The 23,120-nt window shown below is 41.9% G+C and overlaps 1 protein-coding gene across 1 annotated transcript in view; it reads right to left on the reverse strand.

Annotated features, from left to right (window-relative positions):
* The window catches only part of hpse2 (heparanase 2), a gene marked incomplete at both ends in the record, with an annotated part of 117,145 nt that extends 94,897 nt beyond the window's left edge, over positions 1 to 22,248 (reverse strand). Inside the window, 3 exons of the mRNA XM_084075989.1 lie at positions 15,256 to 15,417; positions 17,848 to 18,002; positions 21,887 to 22,248. Of these exons, the coding sequence (XP_083932115.1) occupies positions 15,256 to 15,417; positions 17,848 to 18,002; positions 21,887 to 22,248 (679 nt within the window). The remainder of the gene's footprint in view (positions 1 to 15,255; positions 15,418 to 17,847; positions 18,003 to 21,886) is intronic.
* Positions 22,249 to 23,120: the final 872 nt, after the last annotated feature.

Here is a 23,120-nt window from a genome sequence, read left to right on the forward strand (position 1 = left end):
TAAAAGTACAAAAGTATTGTTATGAAAATGTACTTAAAGTACCAAAAGTAAAAGTACTAAAATGTTTGAAAATAGCAGATCTACAAGCTCACAACGCGTTGTGCAGCGTTGTGAGCTTGTAGATCGGCTATTTTCAAATAGCCTTGGTATAAAATTGGGCTTAAGTGGTTAATGTGTGTTTTATAATGTAATAATGGGTAACCGCCTTCCATTCCGACATCCCACTACTCCGACTACGTGGCTTCCGCGTGCGGTTAGGGTTAGGGTTAGGGTTAGGTATAGGGTTAGTAACCGTCGGAAAGGCGACATGTCGGAAAGCCGACATGTAACCGTAATAATGTATATCTGCAAAGTAACTAGCAACTAAAGTTTTCAAATAATTGTAGTGGAATAAAAGTACAATATTTGCCTCTGAGATGTAGTGGAGTAGAAGTAAAAGCACTGCAAATTGGAAATACTCCAGTAAAGTGATAGTACCTCAAAATTGTACTTAAGTGCAGTACTTGAGTAAATGTACTTAGTTACTTTACACCACAGCTGAGCACACAGCAGCGTTACGGTTGCAACACCTGGCAGAACACACTCTCATGAATCTGTAGGGAGTCCCCTGGAGACCAGCAGAAACTCTATCAGCTAAATCCATCCAAACCTCCACCATGCCCAGCTTGGCATGCTTGCCCACTGTTTAGTAGTGTGTGTGTGTGTGTGTGTGTGTGTGTGTGTGTGTGTGTGTGTGTGTGTGTGTGTGTGTGTGTGTGTGTGTGTGTGTGTGTGTGTGTGTGTGTGTGTGTGTGTGTGTGTGTGTGTGTGTGTGTGTGTGTGTGTGTGTGTGTGTGTGTGTGCGTGTGGGCGTGTGTGTGTTAGCGTTTTCCAAGCATATTTTTATTTTCTCAGGCCAGATTGCTCATATGCCTGATTGTGTGGGGAAGAAGCTATTTAGCAATCTAGTGCCAGTGGCTCTGTGGCCCCCGAAACAAACCATGGTTGGTGTGTGTGTGTGTGCATGTGTGGTGTGTGCGTGCGTGCGTGCGTGTGTTTGTGCGTGCAAGTGTGCGTATTTCTGTTGTGGAAACAGTTTGAACAACACAAGATGAAGAGCACGGGGGATTTAAACATCGGCTCAAATCTCACACCGACACTAACTAATAAGAAAAAGCGGCATGCTTTACAATATTACCAAAAATAAATGTGTTTTGATTTTGAATATGAATGTGATCCAGCGGCCCCCTGAATACACACAGCTGAGCACAACTTGTTTTGATGAAAACATTTTCAAGTAGAGCGCAGATGTTTTAGTAAATTCCCCCAAAATGTTCGTGTTTTCTCACTTTTTACGCTCTGCTTTAAGTTCCCTTAGCGGTTTAGAGTTAGTATGTGCATTTGGACTTGGCTGATGACATGACGGTCTCATTTATGATGGTGGTGATAATTCTACTATTAGTGTCATCACTAGTGAAATGCTGAGACTGAAGCCATAAGTCACTGTAAAACACCTTCACGCTAATCAAATGTCCTTTGCACGCTGCCAGTAGGCCAAGGAAGTAAATCAGAATATAATCTTTTGTTAAAGTAGCACTTGTAGTTTGAGGTATCAGTGGCCACTTTGGACACATATAACATGGCGGCCAACGTCTTTGACTTCATTACCCAAGAGTCTCTGCAAGCATGTCCGGCGAGGACGCACTGTGATTGGCCAGTCTTCGGTTTGACTGGCCGTTCTGCCTTGGTGCCTTGGCAAATGCCAGGATGAAACTCATTGTCTTCCTATATTGCTTAAACATGTAACTTTTTAGGTGGGTGGTGCTAAGGTGGTGGAGGAGAACCAGGTATACTTAATGAACTGGAGGCGTGTCCACATAAAAACATAATTTTAACAATATCTGTACACTTTTTTGAAAAAAATCTTCCTCCTAGTATAACCATAATACCTGATGATTATGTTTTAGGGGGGGGGATCACTGAAAATCACAGCACCCCGTCTTTAATAAGCGTCAGAATAATTTTAACCACTTAGTTTTGGCTATTCAATAAAATTGCAGATATACAAGCTCATAGCGCGGCACCGAGTGCCACGCTATGAGCTTGTAGATCTGCTATTTTTGAAAAACCTTGAAAAAGTGTGCATATCTTTGAATATTTATATATTTTTTAAGCGAAAATTAACTGATATCTTTGCTTCTGGCGGTCCCTGGCACAAAACATTTTCAATTGGGAGTCCGCGGCCAAATGTAAATCAATTTAGGGGTCCTTGGCATGAAAAAGGTTGAAAACCACTGGTATAGGCTATACAAGAGTTCTGTCTGGTCTAGTACAAAGAGACTGTTCTAGATATTAGTGCCTGATATATTCACAGCAATATTTACATTAGCCTAACAATTGACTGGACCTTGTAAACATTCAAGTCACTCGATACCATGTGAGGTCAGACTGAGAGAGCGAGCAGCATGAGAGACAGAGGGAGAGAGGGTGGGCATGGACAAGCAGGGTGGATATGCTCACAATAGTCTCCATGCACAGCAGCCATATTGAACCGAAATTGGGCCTCTTCCTTACTTCCTTCACAGGTGTTACCAATGATACTAATGAAGGCTCTGTTCCATTTAGTGTAGCACAGTGGTTCTCAAACTTTTTCATTTCAAAGACCCCCATAACCCAAATGGACCCGGGAGGGTCCATTTGGGTTTTGTTTGGGTTTCGGTTTTGTGTCAGGGACCCGCAGAAGAGAATTATTTTAATTCAAAAATAACAGATGTACTGCTGTAAGCTTGTAGATCTGCTATTTTTCGATAGCGAACATATAAATTGATAAACAGGTTAAAATGATTGTCGTGCTATATTAACTAATTAATGTGTTTCCATTGTGATACCAATGAACAGGAACTTAATGTTAGTTCCACTGATCCAAGCTGGAGCACAAATAAAGAATGCTCCGGAAAAACGCACGCGGCCCACCCATCTGACCCACTTATGTTAAGTGGTCAGATGGGTGGGCCGCGAACACTGCATCAGGCCACGGACTCCCCGTGACTCTTAACCATCAATAATTCACCCTGGTCCCCCTCAAGGACCCCCACTTTGAGAACCACTGCTCTATAAACACAGCCTCTGTCTGCCTGTCAACCAGAGGCGTACCCACTGTAGAGGCAGGACAGGCGGTACCCAAATAACCCGAAAAGGTGTCATTGCGTGCTTAATGTCCTCAAAGGCACGCATCCAACAAGCTTTGAACTGAGCAGATTGGACCTTCCGTTTCAGAGATAATGGCCAAAACATCTAGAAAACGGCCACTCGATCTGCGATTTTCCATTGAGTTGAAATTTCTTTTTTGGGGGTAATAGAGGGGGGGGGGGTGCAAAAAACAAATCTCGCCTGCCCTAAATGTAATTCCTGACGGCATTTTTGAAAAAATGTGAACATTTGTGCAAATCTATGAATATATATTCTACAAATGTCTTCTAAATCCTAAATCCTGATGCTATATCAGTGGTTCCCACATTTTTTCATGTCAAGGACCCCCAAAATGATATGTATTTTGCCGTGGACCCCCATCTCAAAATATGTTGTTGCAGGGACCCCCAGAAGCAAAGATTTGGGTAAAAAGCATTCGCTTTAAATATATATATAACAGTAGATCTGCTATTTTTGAATAGCCAAAGTATAAGATATGGATAAAGTGGTTACACAGGTGCGTTCCCTGTTTGAATGGGTTCAAATAAATCTTATATTTGAAATATGTTCGGAATAATTTAGAAGGATTTCCAAAATGTTTGAAAATGGGGCTCATGTGGTTAACCACAACTGTGTAGCGTCCCTATTTCTGGGGTGAACGTTCACCAAAAATAGCAGATCTACAAGTTCACAATGCGTCATGTTGCGACTAGGTCTGGCAATAGATTAAAAATATGAATCCGATTAATCACAGTTTAGCTGTGCTCCTTTCACACATACAGCTACAGTCAGCATAGACAGATCAACGATTTGTGTATTAGCTTGTTTGGCCAGTTGATCACGGCGAGAGAGCAGCATGTAGCAAGCCAGTAAACAGAACGGTCAGAGGTTAGAGGCGAGCAGCCAATACCTATCGACAAGATGGTCTTAACTTGAAGTGCAAAGTCTGTGGCGACTCTCTCTCTCTCACCCTCTCTGCTTCTCTCATGTTTTCCTCTCTCTCAGCCGCAAAACAATAATTGTTTGGGGAAATCGATATGTGAATGTCCCCTCTTAGTTTCATCCACTTACTCCCAGTCACTGACTCGTTCAATCCAGAATGAAAACTGTACTTTGTATTTACTTATCACTTTCTTTCTTACCTCCTCACTAAAGGCTGCAGCATACTCTAAATAAGGCCGAACATTATTCGGCTTCGGAAGGGCTTGCCGAACAGAAGAAAGTTTGGTGAGGATGAAAGTGTTTTATTCTACTCTGAATGCTAGATAGACCCTGCCACCTCAGTATTTTACCAGGATCTCCGCTGCTTATTTTCACCAATCTCCGACAGGCTTTGAGATTTAACCATTTCTGGCAACAGACACAATGGACAAAGTGTGGGCTATGTCTCTCCATTAATTCATTGCCATCTGGTTGTGTCTGTTTGTTGTAATATATATTACAGTATGAGTAACTGTAACTGTTTTCTGACAGTGGTGCCGGTGCAGAAGAGCAATGTGGGACAATACAGTAGTATGAGGCTCAATACAAAAAGCGAAGCAACAATACATTACATTTGTAGTCACACAGTGTGGGATTATCCACAGCCAACGTTTCTTCAAAACAGTCCATGGTACGGACAAACTGCGGAAATAAAACAATATAAAACACGATCGCATCGAGTAACCATTATTTAGAACCAATTACCGACTTATCTATTAATCAAGTAGCAGATTTTATTATATATTTATTTCCATTTCTTATACAGTATATCGACAGGAACAAATTCTAATTGGTTTTATAATGGAATAAATCAAATTAGTCTGAACCACTTAACCCTGTATTATACTTTGTTGTACAACGTTGGCATAAAAAGCAAGCATGATGTAACGCCTTATGAGCTTGTAGAGCTGCTATTTTCAGTTTAGAAATAAAACATCATTCATTAATCATAATCGAGGCAAAAGTTTGAAATAATCGTGATATCATATCGCCTATGGGTGTTATTAAAGATTACAAAGACAATTTGGACGAAAGTCTTGTCAGTTATAATTTTTGTCCTGCCTGGGTGCACCAATAACTTTATAGCTTTTCTTTAACTGTCTTCTGATTCTTAGATGTAATTATTATTGTATGTATTATATGCCTGCAGTAGATATGTTACAGTATGATTGAAAAAAAAAGTCATTTTCCGTCAAAAGAGGTACCGAGGCTAGGGGGGACGATGATTTACGATTCTGTCCCTATCGGTACATGACTCGGACGGCGCTGAGTCGACTGAAGGTGACTTTGCAACGCTCGGCACGGCGACTCCCTTGCTTTAGCTCGCTCGGCGGTGCCTCTCGTGGCTCAACTCACCTTCAGGCGGCGCGCCTCCGTCGGTGAAACCGAGTGCAACCTTTTTCAATCTGACTGGTTTTCCAATCGTACTGTGACGGATACTATATCTGCACACCAATGTCCCTGGGCTAGAAAGCCTAAAAGAACTGTCCACATGTTGAGAATGATGAAGAAATGCTGTCTTTAATTTAAGATAGCTGTGACAAACACAAGCACAAGTGAAAATAAATGAATAAGTCCATTTGAAAAGCAGCAGACGTTTCCGTCCTTGATTATCATCACTGCTGCTGATTATGTGTTGAAATAGGTTTTAAATGTTTGTGGTTGGCCAAAATAATTTCCATTACAAGATCAATAAAGTATTCCGATGAAAATCAAATGAAGTGAAGAGTGACAATGAGGGAATTCAAGAATCCCTATAAATGATTTGTATGGCCTTTGGCAGTTCAGTCAATATTTTTGAACTTGCACAACTCTCACCCTCAGATAGAAAGTCTGCAGCTGCTGATATGGCTGATTTATACGTGGTTCCCCTTTGCAGGGGAATTTCACTTTAAAACACTTCTGGGGTCATTTTCATGTCTACTCTGACTTTTGCATGCACGCCAGACAGTTTTTAAGGTATAAAAACTAAATTTGATATTCATTTGATCAGACACGCCCATTCAATTTCAAACTTCATGTCAGACTCATTGAAAACATATGTCCATGCTTATGGTGACTGAGATTGTCCTTCTAGTGAATGGTGAGACCTTTTCCAGTTAGTTATTTCATGCATGGACTTTTTACAGGACTCCTTGCTGCAACTGTACATTACATAAAATATTAACATAATGAAATAACTAATGGAAAAATTAAGGTCTCCTCCCTCAATTAGATGGACAATGTCCGTCACCAGAAGCAAGCATGTGTGTTTTCAATGAGTCTAACATGGAGTTTGAAGTTGAATGGACTTATATGAGGGGGAGTGTCTGATCAAAATCAATATAAAATATATAAATATTGCACACAAAATCCCGAGTAGATATGAAAATTACCCCAAAAGTGTTTTAAAGTCAAATTCACCTTTAAGAGAATGAATCAAGCTGACTAGTAGAGTTGTAAACAGGAGGAAGGGGTTAAGGGTGGGTTTTCCCGTGTAGATCAGACAGCACTATAAAAACTCACACAAAACCCCGTCTCCCATCATCTGCTGAGCTTCCTGGATGACATCACACGTTTGACACTTTGCCTCTCTGGTTTTATCACTTGAGAGAGTTTTTACGGCGTGGCCGTGTCTGTCTGTCTGTCTGTCTGTCTGTCTGTCTGTCTGTCTGTCTGTCTGTCTGTCTGTCTGTCTGTCTGTCTGTCTGTCTCAATGTCTCAATGTCTCAATGTCTGTCTCAATGTCTGTCTCAATGTCTCAATGTCTGTCTCAATGTCTGTCTGTGTGTCTGTGTCCGGAGCTAATCTTGCAAACCGCTGGACCGACCAGCGCCAAATTTCTTGTTCACACTGACAGGCCACTAATTATTTTTCACATATGTCTCGCATATGTTTTTTGAAATATTTAACTTTGATTTTATAATGGAAGTCAATGGGGCTGGGGATCGGGCCGAAACCTTGCCTTGAGTCGTATGTAATATTTATGTCATAGAAGACTGAAGTTATAGACGGCTGACATCAGAGGCTTGGCCACGGCAAGTCCGAGAGGCACATTGGAGTCCCGCCGTTCCACTGTGGATCCGAGATCCACACGATTACGTTTTGTTTTGTATATGCATATCAGTTGGACCATCTCTGGTCATGGGAATAACTTTTAGAAATTCTGAAATAGTCTACCTTTAAAAACGTTATACTTGTGGTTTAGGATACTTGAGGTCACAAGTTGAACCGACTGCCTCATCATAGTCTAAATAAACACACAATGCTCATATGAAATCACAATGCAGACTGCTAAGCTAACGCTACACAGAGAAATAGAGAGAGGGGGGATACAGAGTTAGACAGAGAGGGAGAGAGAGAAAGAGGGAAAGAATCAGAGATAGGGAAAGAGAAGGGGGAGGCAGACAGACAGACAGACAGACAGACAGACAGACAGACAGACTGTAGAGTGAGAGGGGGGCATAAATGGAAGATGGAGCATGTTGAGAGGAGAGAACAGGAATAACTCACCATGGGGTGACACTGACAGTGACCGTGACCTTTGCCTTGTCTGAATTTAGGGTATTTTCATCACTGTGTGTGTGAGTGTGAGTGTGAGTGTGTGTGTGTGTGTGTGTGTGTGTGTGTGTGTGTGTGTGTGTGTGTGGGTGTGTGTGTGTGTGTGTGTGTGTGTGTGTGTGTGTGTGTGTGTGTGTGTGTGTGTTGGCGCTCAGAGTGGCCCCATTACTGATAGCTCTAACAAGCGAGGGTCAAAGGTCACGCTGTGGTGAGTGGAAAAGGATGGAGCGAGGCTGTTAAACGACCTTTAAACACCACCTGCCTTCACACACACGCACACACACACACACACACACACACACACACACACACACACACACACACACACACACACACACACACACACACACACACACACACACACACACACACACACACACACACACACACACACACACACACACACACAAGCTCAAATCCACACAAGATCTCACACACACACAGTGTGGCTACGCTGATTGTTACCAGACATATTTAAACGCCAGCCTTGTGCCTCTGTAGCCCATGTTGCTGCACTACTCCACTGCACTCCGGAGAACACAGGACCACAAGCAAACCCTTTGCACAGCATACAAAATACACATGCATTTGCAAATGCATTTGCAGGGACTGCCGTTTGACCTATACTGCAACGTTAACGGGATTAACTTGAACCCTAGCGGCCCTATTCTGGGGGTGAACATTTAGAAATAAGCCCACAATGTGTTGAATGTAACCCCCTTGTCAACCAGTGATGGTTTTATCTGATCGCAGGATCTAAATATATTGATCTAAGATTAAATGAGAGAAGCACAACACATGAAATAAAATAAAAGCCTCCCTCATGATCCTCATTTGTGCAAACTCCAGAGTTACAAATGGGTTAGGGTCCATTTGGGCAGTGGTGTAAAGTAACTAAGTTACATTTACTCAAATACTGTACTTAAGTACAATTTGTAACAGTTTTTACTGGAGTATTTCCAATTGTCAGTACTTTTACTTCTACTCCACTACATCTCAGAGGCAAATATTATACTTTTACTCCAATACAATTATTTGAAAACTTTAGTTACTTTGTAGATTTTGATAATTACCACAAAACATACAGTAACCACTTCAGTCCTACATTTTGGCCGTTTGAAAATAGCCGATCTACAAGCTCACAATGCGTCGCTCCGCGACGCATTGTGAGGTTGTAGATCGGCTATTTTCAAATGATTTGTATACATTTGAAAACCTCTGCATAATGAGTACTTTATACTTTTGCTACTTTAAGCACATTTCAATATCAATACTTTTGTACTTTTAATGATACGTAGCCTGCGAGTTAGTTCTGGCAGCATACACTCGAGATAGGTTACATGCATTGCTCATTCTATGAGGCTGGTTACAGCGTCATGCAGACCCATACAGTACGTCATACTCTGACGTGGCAGTCACGTCAGTCAGTTGTCCAATCGGGCGGGTTATTTAAGCTCACCTTCATCTGTGTTCTGTCTGCTTTGTGTTTCATAGGTGTTGTAGGCAGCGTTTGCTCCCACCACCACCCCAGCACCACCAGTGGGCTCTGCTATTGTTCTGTTCCCCAGGGGGGGTTGCTATGTATATCTATCTCCCTGCTCTTAATGGTTAATGATGGCTGTATGATTGTGCTGAGCAGGGAGAAAAAATATAGCAGAGCCTGAACGCCAAAATAAAATATTACATCCACACTTGTATTCTCATTCTATTATATTGCTTAAATATATTCGGTCTATAATATTGGTTCAATCTTTCGTGAGTTATCTGACAGAACTCAAGGTCATTTTCAATTCCGGACTTTTACTTGAGTATTTCTACATTGTAGTATTGATACTTTTACTTAAGTAAAGCAATTGAGTATACTTTTTCCACCAATGCATTTGGGTCTATTTGTGTACTCTGGATTTTTATCTGGGAAATTTCCCGTAGGGCCGTCCCTCCCTCCCTCCCTCCAGGTTGAGGAATGAGGTTTCTGTGAGAACGCTGCACAGTGAATCTGCTTCAGTAAATAACGTCCTCCTACTGCTGTGGCTCTCGCCTCCCCCTGCATCGAGCCCGATAACAAACGATGGCACCTGCTCAAAACAAAAAGAAAGCCACCATGCTCTCTCTCTCTCTCTCGTTACTCCGCTCTTGCATGGCCTCAGGAGGGAACCATGACAATAAATGAGCATTTAACCCATTTAGACCAGTGAAAGAATCTGTGCCATTTTTAGATTTCTTTGGGCTATTCAAAAATTGCAGATATACAAGCTCATGGCTTGTATTATCTGCTATTTTTGAAAAATCGAACATTTGTGCAAATCTTTGAATATATGTGTATATGTGTATTTTTTAAGCGAACATTTTTTACTCAAATCTTTGCTTCTGGGGGATTCTATAAATGTCTTCTAAATCCTAACATTTTCTTTTTTGAAAAAACGTATGTTGCTATATGTATCAGTGGTTCTCAAACTTTTTCCTGTCAAGGACCCCCAAAATTACATGTATTTGGCCGCGGACCCCCATCTCAAATTATGTTGTTCCAGGGACCCCCAAGAAGCAAAGATTTGGGTTACAAATGTTCGCTTTAAAAATATATATATATTCAAAGATTTGCACAAATGTTCAAGACAAAAGCAAATAGCAGATTTACAAGCTCGTAGCGCGGCACTCGGTGCCGTGCTACGATCTTGTATATCTGCTATTTTTGAATAGCCAAAGAAATCTTAAAATGACACAGATGCGTTCCCGGATTGAATGGGTTAATCAGACAATGTCCCCCACCGAGTCATGTCTATGCCTCGGTGGGGGACATTGTCTGATTAAAAACCGTTATGCGAAAACTGGCTGGAATACAAGAGAATAGATCACGCATGATATGCATCATATCGGCAATTCATTGGCACAAACGTCTTACAGCAATGCATCATTGTTTTAAAGCGAAACTTTGTCAAATTTGATCCCAAATCCCATTGTGTTGATGTGAGGAGACCATATTAGTGTGGGGAAAGTAATCAAATCATGTGGATCTCAGGATCCACATGGGAATCCACATGTGGCCAGCCTGTGACATCAGTCATCCATCACGTGTTGGATGTATGAATTTACGACTCTGAATTATTGATTTTTACCAGGATGCTTGCAGCCTGGGAAGAGACTGATCAACTAGTAAATGGGGCAGCAGTGGCTCAGGGGTAGAGTGGCCGGGTAGAGTGAACTGGAAATCCCAAGGTTCCCATCCCGGGCTTGTTTCTCTCCGAACCTGGCAACCTGGTGTTGCCAGGCAGAGAGACAAGCAGCCAGCGTTAGCTCGTTCTGTTATTAGTGGTTAGCTTGTCGGGACTTTCAGCGCCTGTAAGGGTATCATGGGACTCCACAATGAGTGCTAGGAGAAAAAAAACAGACTTTGCATTTGTTAAAATAGGCGAATTTGGGCTATTCACACGCCTCCTATTATGCCAACGGTGGGGGTCGACAGGGGGATCTGTGGAGTAACTCAATGGGCATTTCTACGTTGGTGAGTGATTTGCCACACATCAAAGATAACACTTAAAATGCCCGGATGTCTCCTTTAAGCCAGTGCAGAGACTTCCCCGAGACTTCCCCATACTCTGAACGACGGGCGTCCTCCCATGCTATGGGATAATAGCCCAGAACAAAAAAAAAGTGTGGTCGTCGCCACCAAACAAACTATTGACTTTCCTCATACAAACACAGCGCCGCCTCCAACAGCGATTTGTTACTCCGCGAGCGAAAGGGAACAGGACCACGGGTCCATTTGGTTCCGTGCGGGGACGCTGGAGAGAGCAACCTGTTATTAATATGACTGTGTCATCATTTCTTGTTTAAAACGTATTTAACCACATGAACCTTAGCGTCCCTTTTCTGGAGATCTACACGCTCACAGCTGTTTAGGGGAAAAACGGTAGTACAGAGCCCAGGACGACCCCGTCAAGGGTTTAACTGGTTATGCGTCTGGTGCAGACTGAATCGCCGGGGTCACAGATAACCTGCCACCTGGCTAAGATAGCTTGGCAATCACATCTATGCATACTGAGAGTGTCAACATGGACCTTTGCCAGGTCCATGTTTACACTTTCTGGATTAAGTGAACATGCAGGATTTTGCCGTGTACGGACAACTTCTAATTCATCCACCTGTAACTCTGAGAGTGCATCAATGTTACCAATGGACCCGTAAGAGTAGATTAACACTGAGGATTTCACTGTGAACTGGGATGAGTGCAAGGTAGGGCATGTTTTGACTGTAACAACTGAGAGTAGTTGTGTCCTCCTATGATTCACACAGGGTCCTCCCGTGGGAATCCCCACTCTCCCCCCTACACACACACACACACACACACACACACACACACACACACACACACACACACACACACACACACACACACACACACACACACACACACACACACACACACACACACACACACACAAATGACACATTCAACTTGGATTCAGCTTGAGGTGTAATTGGAAGCTTCCCACACATTCATCATCAATAGCTTTCTGAAAAAAAGATTTGCCTAAAATCTCAGGATGTCCCCCTGCTGTGGTCTCACATTCCACCGTCTGACCACGGGATGTTTGGAGGGAATACTTTCCACTGCAGATGCTTTCCCTCGACACATTGTAAGTGTTATAAGTGTTTATGTCAATTGATCGTCTGTCTTTGTGTGTTTTCTTGATCAGATTCCAACGTTTGCAGTTGGGAACGCTTTATTCCCCCCAAAAAAACAAAACATAATATGGATCCTCATTCGGCACTGTCTGCATATTGACTCTGTTAAAAAGGTATTAACCACATTCACATGCCAGCCATTTTGCTCTTACGTCATACTTGGCCGGGGAGGGGGAGGGTACCACCCTGTCACGGTGCACGAGTATACAGCCTGGTCGCCAGAAGAAATGTCACTGTACTTTTAAGCAAAACGCGAATAGCGTTGAAACTGGACGTTTTCTAGTCCCCAAAACATTGCGTGTGCGCGTGCCTAGATGCAGACCATGTTGACACAAACTTACATTCGAAGTACATAACAACTAACTCTAAACCTAACCTCTCAACCTAACCCTAAACGCAAATGTTGACATGCAACGCACCTCACCTTAAACCTAAACATTGACAACGTTGCATGCAACACTTCTGTGTTTTACAGAAATGTACAATGGTGACGATAGGCTCTATGCACAGCAGCCATATTGTGAAGACATTCACAGGTGTTGCCAATGATACTAATGAAGGCTCTGTTCCATTCTGGTCAAACAGAGTCAGGGTGCTGATATTGTGCATGTTGGCTCACTGGAAACACTCTGCTACACCAGTGGGTCTAATGTTAGGGTCCAGGGACCCCCATGGGCCTCCAAATGTCCCCTTACGGGTGTGTAAAGGGGGGTGGTGGAAACCACTGTGCTACACTAAATGGAACAGAGCCTTCATTAGCATCATTGGTAACACCTGTGAAGGACGTGATAATATGGCTGCTGTGCATAGAGCCGATTGGGTTGGAGTATGACGGACAAAATGCCCGCCTCGTGAGTATGATCAATGGGGTGGTTCAGCAGGACATGAACAAGGCTCGCACACCGACTGCAAAGCCTTGAGACTCGCGTGAGGTGTGCCCGAGCGAGCGGCTATAGCTGAGCCAGTACCCAAACCCAGCAGCCGATGGCCTCCCGCATCGACCGCGACGAGTTGTGTACCGATGGGGTGGGAATCAGTTATGATCTACATTCAAATTGCATAGTACTTGAATGCAGTGGTGTAAAGTAACTAAGAACATTTACTCAAGTACTGTACTTAAGTATAGTTTTGAGGTACCCTACTTTTACTTTACTGGAGTATTACCAATTGTCTACACTTTTACTTCTACTCCACTACATCTCAGAGGCAAATAGTGTACTTTTACTCCACTACATTCACTACTCCACTACGTTGAGAAAGATAGCTAGCTTGACAAGACGACCCAGTGTGAGCCCTCAAGAACATGCATCAGGCTGTGCAGGATGAAGGGGGAGGTCCTCAGGTTAAAACACCAAGTTTTTAGGGAGCCACATGATCAATGGTCTCAGACAAGCCCATTCTTTTGCTACACGTCACCCAAGAACGTCATTTATGATGGCGTTGCATGAAGCTCACAATGTGTCACAGAGTTTATGAATCGGCTACTTTAGAATCTGCCACACAATACATAACATAACTTAAAGGGATAGTTCACCCCAAAAAATACTTTTTTTCTATCGATTAGTCATCCCATGGAAACTTGAATTCATGGATATTTTTTAGTTTATGTCGCATTCCTAAGCCAATAATTTGATGACCGGCGGACCGGTTTCGGTAGGAGACACAAAGTAGACTCTTTGTGTCTCCTACCGGAACCGCTGCTGGTCATCAAATTATCGGCTTAGGAATGAGACAAAAACTAAAAAATGTCCATGAATTCAAGTCTATAGATAGAAATCGATAGACAAAATGTCATTTTGGGGGTGAACTATCCCTTTAACTTCGCTTGAAAAAGATGACCCAATGCAGGCCCACGAGAACGCACATCAGGCGCGCAGCGAAAACACCAGGTTTATAGGGAAACCCATGATCAATGGTCTCACCCCATTCTCTCACCACACCAGTAAACATAACTCACATCTCAACCAAAAGCGTTCTACACCCATTCTGACCGCTTAACCGACAGGCTGCCGTACGGGCCGTGGACGTTTACGAGACTTTGAAGTGCAGGGCCCGGAACCACCGTTTTAGCGAATCCCATGATCAAGGGGTCTCAGACAAGCCCGTTCTGTCACGTCAACCAGGAAACTCACAACAAGTCACTCACGTCTCCACAGAAAGCGTTCTTTTTTAAGTCCTTCATCTCCACTCTAGTTAAGTCACGGCAAACCGATAAGAAATGCAGCCCACCCAAAAAGGCGAGACCCCGGCGACCCCCCTGCGGTGGGGTCGAGTTAACTCTAACCAGTGGAAATGTCAGCGCTGTGTTTACTACCCCTCCTCCGCCGCCGTAGCCCCTCCATCCATCCCCGCATTCCTCTTTTACAAATTACATTTGTCATTCTGAGAGCTGACGGTTTATATCGGCATGCTTTGAACCTCGCGTGTGTGCACGCATGTGCATGAGCGTATCTGCTCTGCTTGTCTGTCCACAGCGTGTGTGTGTGTGTGTGTGTGTGTGTGTGTGTGTGTGTGTGTGTGTGTGTGTGTGTGTGTGTGTGTGTGAGAGAGCGAGAGAGAGAGAGAGAGAGAGGAGGGCCCATGCCTGCGTGCGTTCGTGCGTGTGTGTGTGTAACCCACACAGGCCATTCTGTTTTATGTCAATATTATGTGGCAATGTGCTTGTTTATGCCAAAACAGAGCTAATTGTGAGTGTGTGCGTGCATGCGTGTGCGTGTGTGTGCGTGTGTGTGTGTGGGTGTGCGTGTGGGTGTGCCTGCGTGCGTGCCTGCGTGTGTGTGTGTGTGTGTGTGTGTGTGTGTGTGTGTGTGTGTGTGTGTGTGTGTGTGTGTGTGTGTGTGTGTGTGTGTGTGTGTGTGTGTGTGTGTGTGTGTTCTCTCTTACCTGTTATTGTGATGTTGCTGTAGATGTTGGAGAGTTGCTCTTTGAGCAGCACTAGCTGCATGGTAGCTGCCTTCTCCCTCTGCAGCTCCAGCATCATGTCGGGGTGGTTGGCCAGCTTACAGCCCTTCTGCTTGTCCAGGGCGATGTCACTGCGCACGATGTCTGGGGACAGACAGGGTGCCATAGAAAGAATTATGCTCGTTTTCAGTGGTGGAAAGTGACTAAGTACATTTACTCAGAAGTACTTTTACTTTACTGGAGTGTTTCCAATTTTCAGTACTTTTACTTCTCCTCCACTACATCTCAGAGGCAAATATTGTACTTTCACTCCACTACAATTATTTGAAAACTTGAGTTACTTTGTAGATTTTGATTATTATTACAAAACATACATTAACCACTTCAGCCCTATATACATTTCGGCCATTTGAAAATAGCAGATCTACAAGCTCACAATGCGTCGCGATGCGATGCATTGTGAGCTTGTAGATCTGCCATTTTCAAAAGATTTTTATACATTTTGAAAACTATAAATGGAACATTCTGCATAATGAGTACTTTCTACTTTAAGTAGCCTACATTTTGATCCCAATACTTTTGTACCTGTACTCAAATAAATGTTGAATTCCGGACTTTTACTTGTAACAGAGTATTTATACATTGCAGTATTGATACTTTTACTTAAGTAAAACATTTGAGTACTTTTTCCACCACTGCAATTTTCCTATTTTGGGATCTGCCACTCTGTCGCACAAAAAGCTGGGACGCATCTATTCTCGACAGTGTGTTGGCTGACTCGGCTCACACAATGTCAAATGCTTCCGCCTATAACAGTCTGTACATTGGAAGCGCTGAAATTGAGATGAAGATGATAAATAAATAAATAAAATGAGTCAAAGCTTATCTTGCTTGCTGCTTAGCAGAGATGGAAATTCGTAGATATTTCTTTTTAAAGACATTTTAAAATAGGCCTGTACAGTATTTTCTTGAACGGAAATGACAAACAGATGACAGCTTGCCTGTCGCAACTTTTTTTGAGGTGCAGTTACATTCTGTACAGTTTTATGAAGCATTCGAAGATTGTGGAAGAGTCATCTTATCTTGACAGACTATACGTCTAGTAGTGGAATCACCAGCATTGTCTATAGTCTGGGTACTTGAAGGGGTTCCAGGGGGTCCCCAGCTAAATGGACAATTTAAACAGGTACGCCCTATTTTATTTTGGTGCCGGCACAGCTTCTTTTCAGATGGGGGCACTGTGGCTAAATCATTCACATTCAAGAATTTGAGAAACACTAGTCTAGGTCAATGGTTCTCACAGTGGGGTCTGGGGACCCCCAGGGGTCCTTGAGCGGGTTCCAGAGGGTCCACAGCAAAATTGAAAATAGCCAATCTACATCTACTGAGCTTGTAGATCTGCTATAAAAATATAAATACATCTTTAACTTTTTTGAAAAATGTAAACATTTCACAAATCTCGTATGGGTGTACCTGGCACAGCATATTTTCAGAGGGCTCCAGGGCCAAATACATATGAATTTGGGCAGTGGTGTAAAGTAACTAAGTATATGTACTCAAATACCACAATTTGAGGATTTTTATTTTACTGGAGTATTTTCAATTTTCACTACTTTTACTACTCCATTACATCTCAGAGGCAAATGTACGTTTTACTTCACTACAATTATTTAATATTTTTACTCAAGTACATTTTGATTCCGGACTTTCACTTGTAACAGAGTATTTCTACATTGCAGTATTGATACTTTTACTTAAGTAAAAAAAAGTAGCCTACTTTTTCCACCACTGGAGGCTATACGGCGTCGCGTGGCTCGACAGTTCGCGGGTGGAACCATAGAGTTATAATGGTGGAACCGAGGCCCTTTAACACTAAGGCCTAATAAACCAGGCTTCAGCGAGATTTGCCCACGACATCTCCCGCATGAACCGACACACATAGTCCTACATGCATTTCACTGGCCCGAGATATTTCCACATTCCACGCATAACACCATAAATGTCATGTTCAATTTTTCCACCCAGATTTAATTGAGTGCCCAAATTAAAAGCACCTGTGTGCTTAAAAACGATGATTCCCAACGCTTTGATCTTTTTTTTGTGTTGTAAAGCTCGCGCCCCGTCTGTTTCAAATGGAAGTATTTTTGATTGATTATAATTGAATGCCACCTCGTCAATCACAACCAATTAAGCCTCAGCTGTGTTAATCAAGTTGGAGCAACACAAAAAAGGAGCCGAACACACATTCACGTCTCTAGAAATGACATTTGAGGATGAATCAAGATATAGGCTAATCAAACATTTACTACATTTAGCTTCTTGAACAGCCTATATTTAAAAGAATGATGATAGCCTATTGTTTTTAGTTTTTTTTTTAGTTTTCGGATATCGCATTTACTAGGCCTATACTAGCCTACTTGTGTAGCAGATATAGGCCTATATACTCCTGGGGTTGAGGTGGTTCATATCAAGTAGCCAGAATAGAAGCTTAAGTATATGTTCATCATGCCTCAATTGATACTTTTACTCAAGTAAAAAAAATGTGAATACTTCTTCCACCACATGTCTACTCACCATCTTCGTAGTTTTTCAGATAGTAATCTGGGCCAGGTCCTCTGAACTTGGCCAGGTTCTTCAGATTGTGGAACTGAAGGAAGTCGGTCCTCTTTCCACCAAAGCGCAGATAGGCTGGAGACAGTCCTCTGGCCAAGGTCACCAGGCGCTTGGAGCTAAGAACAGACAGAAGAACACACATATGAACAGGGGTGGAAAGTAACTAAGTACATGTACTCAAGTACCATTTTTATGTATTTTTTTTACTTTACTGGACTCTGGAGTATTTCCAATTTTCAATCATTTTACTTCTACTCCACTATATGCCTACATCTCAGAGGCGAATATTGTACTTTTACTAACTCCACTACAGTTATTTGAAAACTTAGTTACTTTGTAAAACATACATTAACCACTTCAGCATGGCTATTTGAAAATAGCCGATCTACAAGCTCAGTTGTGAGCTCGTAGATCTGCTATTTTCAAAGGATCGTTATACTTTTGGAAACATGTGAAATGGGTTATTGAGCATAATGAGTACTTTTACTTTTGGTACTTTAAGTATATTTTGATGCCAATACGTTTGTACTTTTACTCAAGTACATTTTTAATTCTGGACTTTTACTTGTAACATGTTATTTCCACTTTGCAGTATTGATACTTTTACTTAGGTTAAAAAAAGGAGTACTTTTACCACTGCACATGATGACAGCAAAATATGCTTGTAAAAAAAATACTCGGGGAGTGGGGGGTAGTTTGTTAAATATAGTTACATGACGCATTGACGCATCGCCGCCGTTAGAATGACATGCAGGCTGCCACAGAACGCCTCTTTAAAAAGCCTGCGTGTTATGGATCGCACGCTTTCATCTCAACCTTTTACTGTTCCAGCAGAAATGTGTTACAGTTCTTCCATCTGTAATATTATTATTGTCTCTCAGCTCCATAAATATTTGGAATTAGTTCGATATTTGCCAAGTGAACGAGAAAGGGTTTCGGTTCACTTTAACACACAACAGCTTTCGCATGAAGCGTTCACAATGAAATCCTCAGTGTTAATTTACCCATTTCGTAACTACAAATGTAACCAAAGGGTCCATTTGGTTACATTTAGGCTACACGCTCGGGGTAAAATGAACACTCATATTTGTACTGCTTATTTTACAGCCTCCATAGCTCATACACTTAACAGCTACGAACTTTTAATATAATAATAATTATGGTAATAAACTGTTTGTTCAGGACAAACCTGGCCAACAGCTGCAGTGATAATGCATCTATTATCCAGCTGATGTATCAGAAGAGCTGATACATCAGGATTATAGTTTATAAACGTTACAAGGCTCGAAAGTTGTGGGACATTTGAAAGAAAATAGTCCTATTGTAGACTACTTCTACTCCATTACAATTATTTGAAAACTTTAGTTACATAGCCTACTTTGTCAATTTTGATTATTATTACAAAACATACATTAAGCACTTCAGGCTTATATGTATTTCGGACATTTGAAAAATTAAGCACTTCAGGCTTATATGCATTTCGGACATTAGAAAAGTCCGTGTTTTTGGAGAAACATTTGAGTCTGTGCATTGAAGAAAAAAACAATAGGCCTACATTATTTTGAAGATAGACAATTTCGTATATTTGATTCAGTTTCCCTTTGAGCAAAATTGACCTATACAGAACTATTGTGTTGAAAAGGTCAAATATTTTTTCATTATTATTTTGAGCAATAGGCCTGTATTTTATAATATTGAAGACATTATAAATAAAAATAAAAATAAAGATTGTTATAAATCATAAACTTGCTATATTATGTTCTAACCCCGCAATAGCCCAATATCAATATATCAAAATGCAATGTTGGAGATAGACTGGGAAAAACTGTTGACTCTCATTAACTGGCGTCCATATTTTGGATACATTTTCAAACATTTTAATTCCCCCCCCCCCCCCCCCCAAAAAATAGCAAATCAATCCATAACAAATAGCAGATCTACTGACAAAGCATGCTGCATGCAAGGTAGCCTATTGTTAGCTTGTATATCGGCTATTTTATCTACCTATCTATTCGTCATAGCCGAATAGGGCTTACGTGATTTAAGCAATGAGGGAATTTAAAATGATTAGCTGTTTAATGTTTTGTGTGCATGGAAGGTTAATTCCATTTGTTATGCAAATAGTATATTAAGCCTCTTTCAGTCAACAAGTTCTATACATCTTATACCTTTTGGGGGTATTTAATACTAATACTAAATTATAATAACATTTATTAGACACGTTGTTTCATGGAATATGTTGCACCATCATTGCAAATCGCTTGTATATATTATCTGAGAACATAATAGAGTGACACAAGAACATTTAAAGTCTAAAACAAAAAAACAAACATTCTGCAATGTATACGAGTATATATATATATATATATATATATATATATATATATATATATATATATATATATATATATATATATATATATATATATATATATATATATATATATATATATATTGTTTCGCCTATATCACGTGTTCGCTGTGAAAGTTTGCACTAGTACAATAAGGATACTGTAATTCTTTTTAGCCCTACTATATATTTCGGCCATTTGAAAATAGCTGATCTACAAGCAGACAATGCATCGCGATGCAATGCATTTTGAGCTTGTAGATCTGCTATTTTCAAAAGATTTTTATACATATAGAAGTTTTACAATAAGAATACTGTTATTCTTTGTGTTGCATCAAGTGTGTTACACGAACAAGTATAACGACTATCCTGGAAAAGAGGCACACAATGCCATCACAAATAGCCCAATTATATAGGCATATGGTGAGACCAACTATCATTTCTCTTTAATTCAACCGATTCTAAACTTTACATCACTTTTGCATCATTCAAATGCCAGTAAGAAAAATATAATAAATCAGACATCATGGACACTGTCTGCAAATCGATAGAGTGCTGTTGACAACAACAAAAAAAAGAAAGAGAAGGATTTCCCCTTCATATATAGTTACATATAGTTAAATATAATTACATGATAGCCAGTGGTGTGGAGTATCTAATTACAGTTACTCAAGTACTGTACTTAAGTACAATTTTGAGATATATATATTTTTAATTTACTGGAGTATTTCCCAATTTTCTATAATTCTACTTCTACACCATTACGTCTCAAATATTGTACTTTTACTCCACTACAACTATTTGAAAACGAGTTAGTTACTTTGTAGATTTTGATTATTATTACAAAACATGCATTAACCACTTCAGTCCTATATATACACAGTATTTGCCTTTTGAAAATAGCCGATGTTGTGAGCTTGTAGATCTGCTATTTTCAAAAGATTTGTATACATTTGAAATGGGGACATTCTGCACAATGGCAGTTGAACCTTTGGTACTTCAAGTACATTTTGATGCCAATATTGTTGTACCTTTACTCATAGTGCATTTTGAATGTGTGAGCTTGCACACAGTAACATCCTCAGTGTGAATTTATCCATGTGTAACTCTGAGGGAGTATAAATGTGCTCCCTCAGAGTTAAATTAACACTCAGGATTTTACTGTGATAGATCTGCTATTATTCAAAACATTTTGCAGCGTAAATTCATTCCCAACGACGATAAATCAGACACTAGACACTGTCTGCAAATCGATAGAGCATTGGTTCTCAATGGGGCAGGGCAGGGCTTGGGGGGGGGCGGGGGGGGGGGGGTAAAGGGGGTATTCAAAAATAGCAGATATACAAGCTCATAGCGTGGCACCGAGTGCCACGCTATGAACTTGTAGATCTGCTATTTTAGAAAAATCTTGAAAATGTGTGGAAATCTTTGAAGATATATATTTTTAAAGTGAACATTTGTAACTCAAGTCTTTGCTTCTGGGGGTCCCTGGCACAAATCATTTTCAGATGGGGGTCCACGGCCAAATGCATATCATTTTGGGGGTCCTTGTCATGAAAAGGTTTGAGAACCACTGCTGATAGATAGAGGGCTGTTGACAAAAGAAGAAGAGAAAAAAGAAGAGCAGGATTGTCCCTTCCTCTTTCTTACCTCAGAAAGTCCAGCCAGCCGTCCTTGATGATCGACGGGTCCAGCTGTAAGGAGAGGAACTTCTCGTCCAGGACCTGGACGGCGCTGCGCGTCTGGACGTCCAGGAGAACCAGCGTCCTCTCGCCGAACCCCGGCGGTCGCTGCTTCCCACCGGGTCTCTGGTATGTGGAGGAGGAGGAGGAAGAGGAGGAGGAAGAGTATGAGGAGGAGGAGGAGGAGGAGGAGAGCACCAACTGGAGCACCAGAGACGCGGATGCCAGCCACAGCAGCCTGGAAGGAGAAGGAGAAGAAGGAGAAGAGGAACAACGTGGGAAGGATGACGCTGGACACGCGTGGCGTGGCGACGCGCTGCAGCCGGGCATCTTCTGCGTGCGTGCGCGCGCGTGTGTGTGTGTGTGTGTGTGTGTGTGTGTGCGTATGTGTTGTGTGCGCTGTGCTGTGGGTCAGAGGAGACCCCGCTGTGTCGCTTCAGAGGGAGGTGGGGAGGTGAGGAGGTGCAAATGCAACGTTCTTCTATGCCGTTAAGCGCTCGACCGTTGCCTCCTCCTGCTCCGCTCTCATAGATCTGCTTCTTCTTGTCTTCCTGTCTGCTTGTCTCTCTCTCTCCCTCCCTCCCACCCACTCCCACCCTTCTCTCTCTCTCTCTCTCTCTCTCTCTCTCTCTCTCTCTCTCTCTCTCTCTCTCTCTCTCTCTCTCTCTCTCTCTCTCTCTCTCTCTCTCTCTCTCTCTCTCTCTCTCTCTCTCTCTCTCTCTCTCTCTCTGCGCCCCCCCCCCCTCCTCTCCGCCCCTCTCAGTATAGTTGTAGTGGTTCTGTGCGGAGCAGAGCGCACGCCTCGGGGCCAGCCTCCCCAGCCTCCCCGGCTGTAGGAGCTGGGGGAGGAGGAGAGGACCCAGCGCCGCCCCTAGAGAAGGTTATACCTCAAGGTATAACGCAGCTTTAACAGTGGTCTCAGTTTAAAGCCCTTTTAGACACATCACAGGAACAATCCATAGTGACAATCTTAACTCCGAGAGTAGGCTTATATAGGCTACACATGGAACCACATGGACCCGTAGGGGATTTTTTTTTTTTTTACTTTGCAGAGATGAGCGCAGTGCCAGTGAGGTGATCTAATAGAAGTAAACATGCAAACGTAAGCAAAGGTGATTTTATATATGTTAGGCATGTGCCTTTGGTTGGTTGGACTGTGTTGTTGATGAATAATCAATTTGATTGGAAATCTTATCGGAAAC

This window comes from Gymnoscopelus microlampas (assembly GCF_963454915.1).
Source record: "Gymnoscopelus microlampas genome assembly, chromosome: 13".
Classification (NCBI taxonomy): domain Eukaryota; kingdom Metazoa; phylum Chordata; class Actinopteri; order Myctophiformes; family Myctophidae; genus Gymnoscopelus; species Gymnoscopelus microlampas.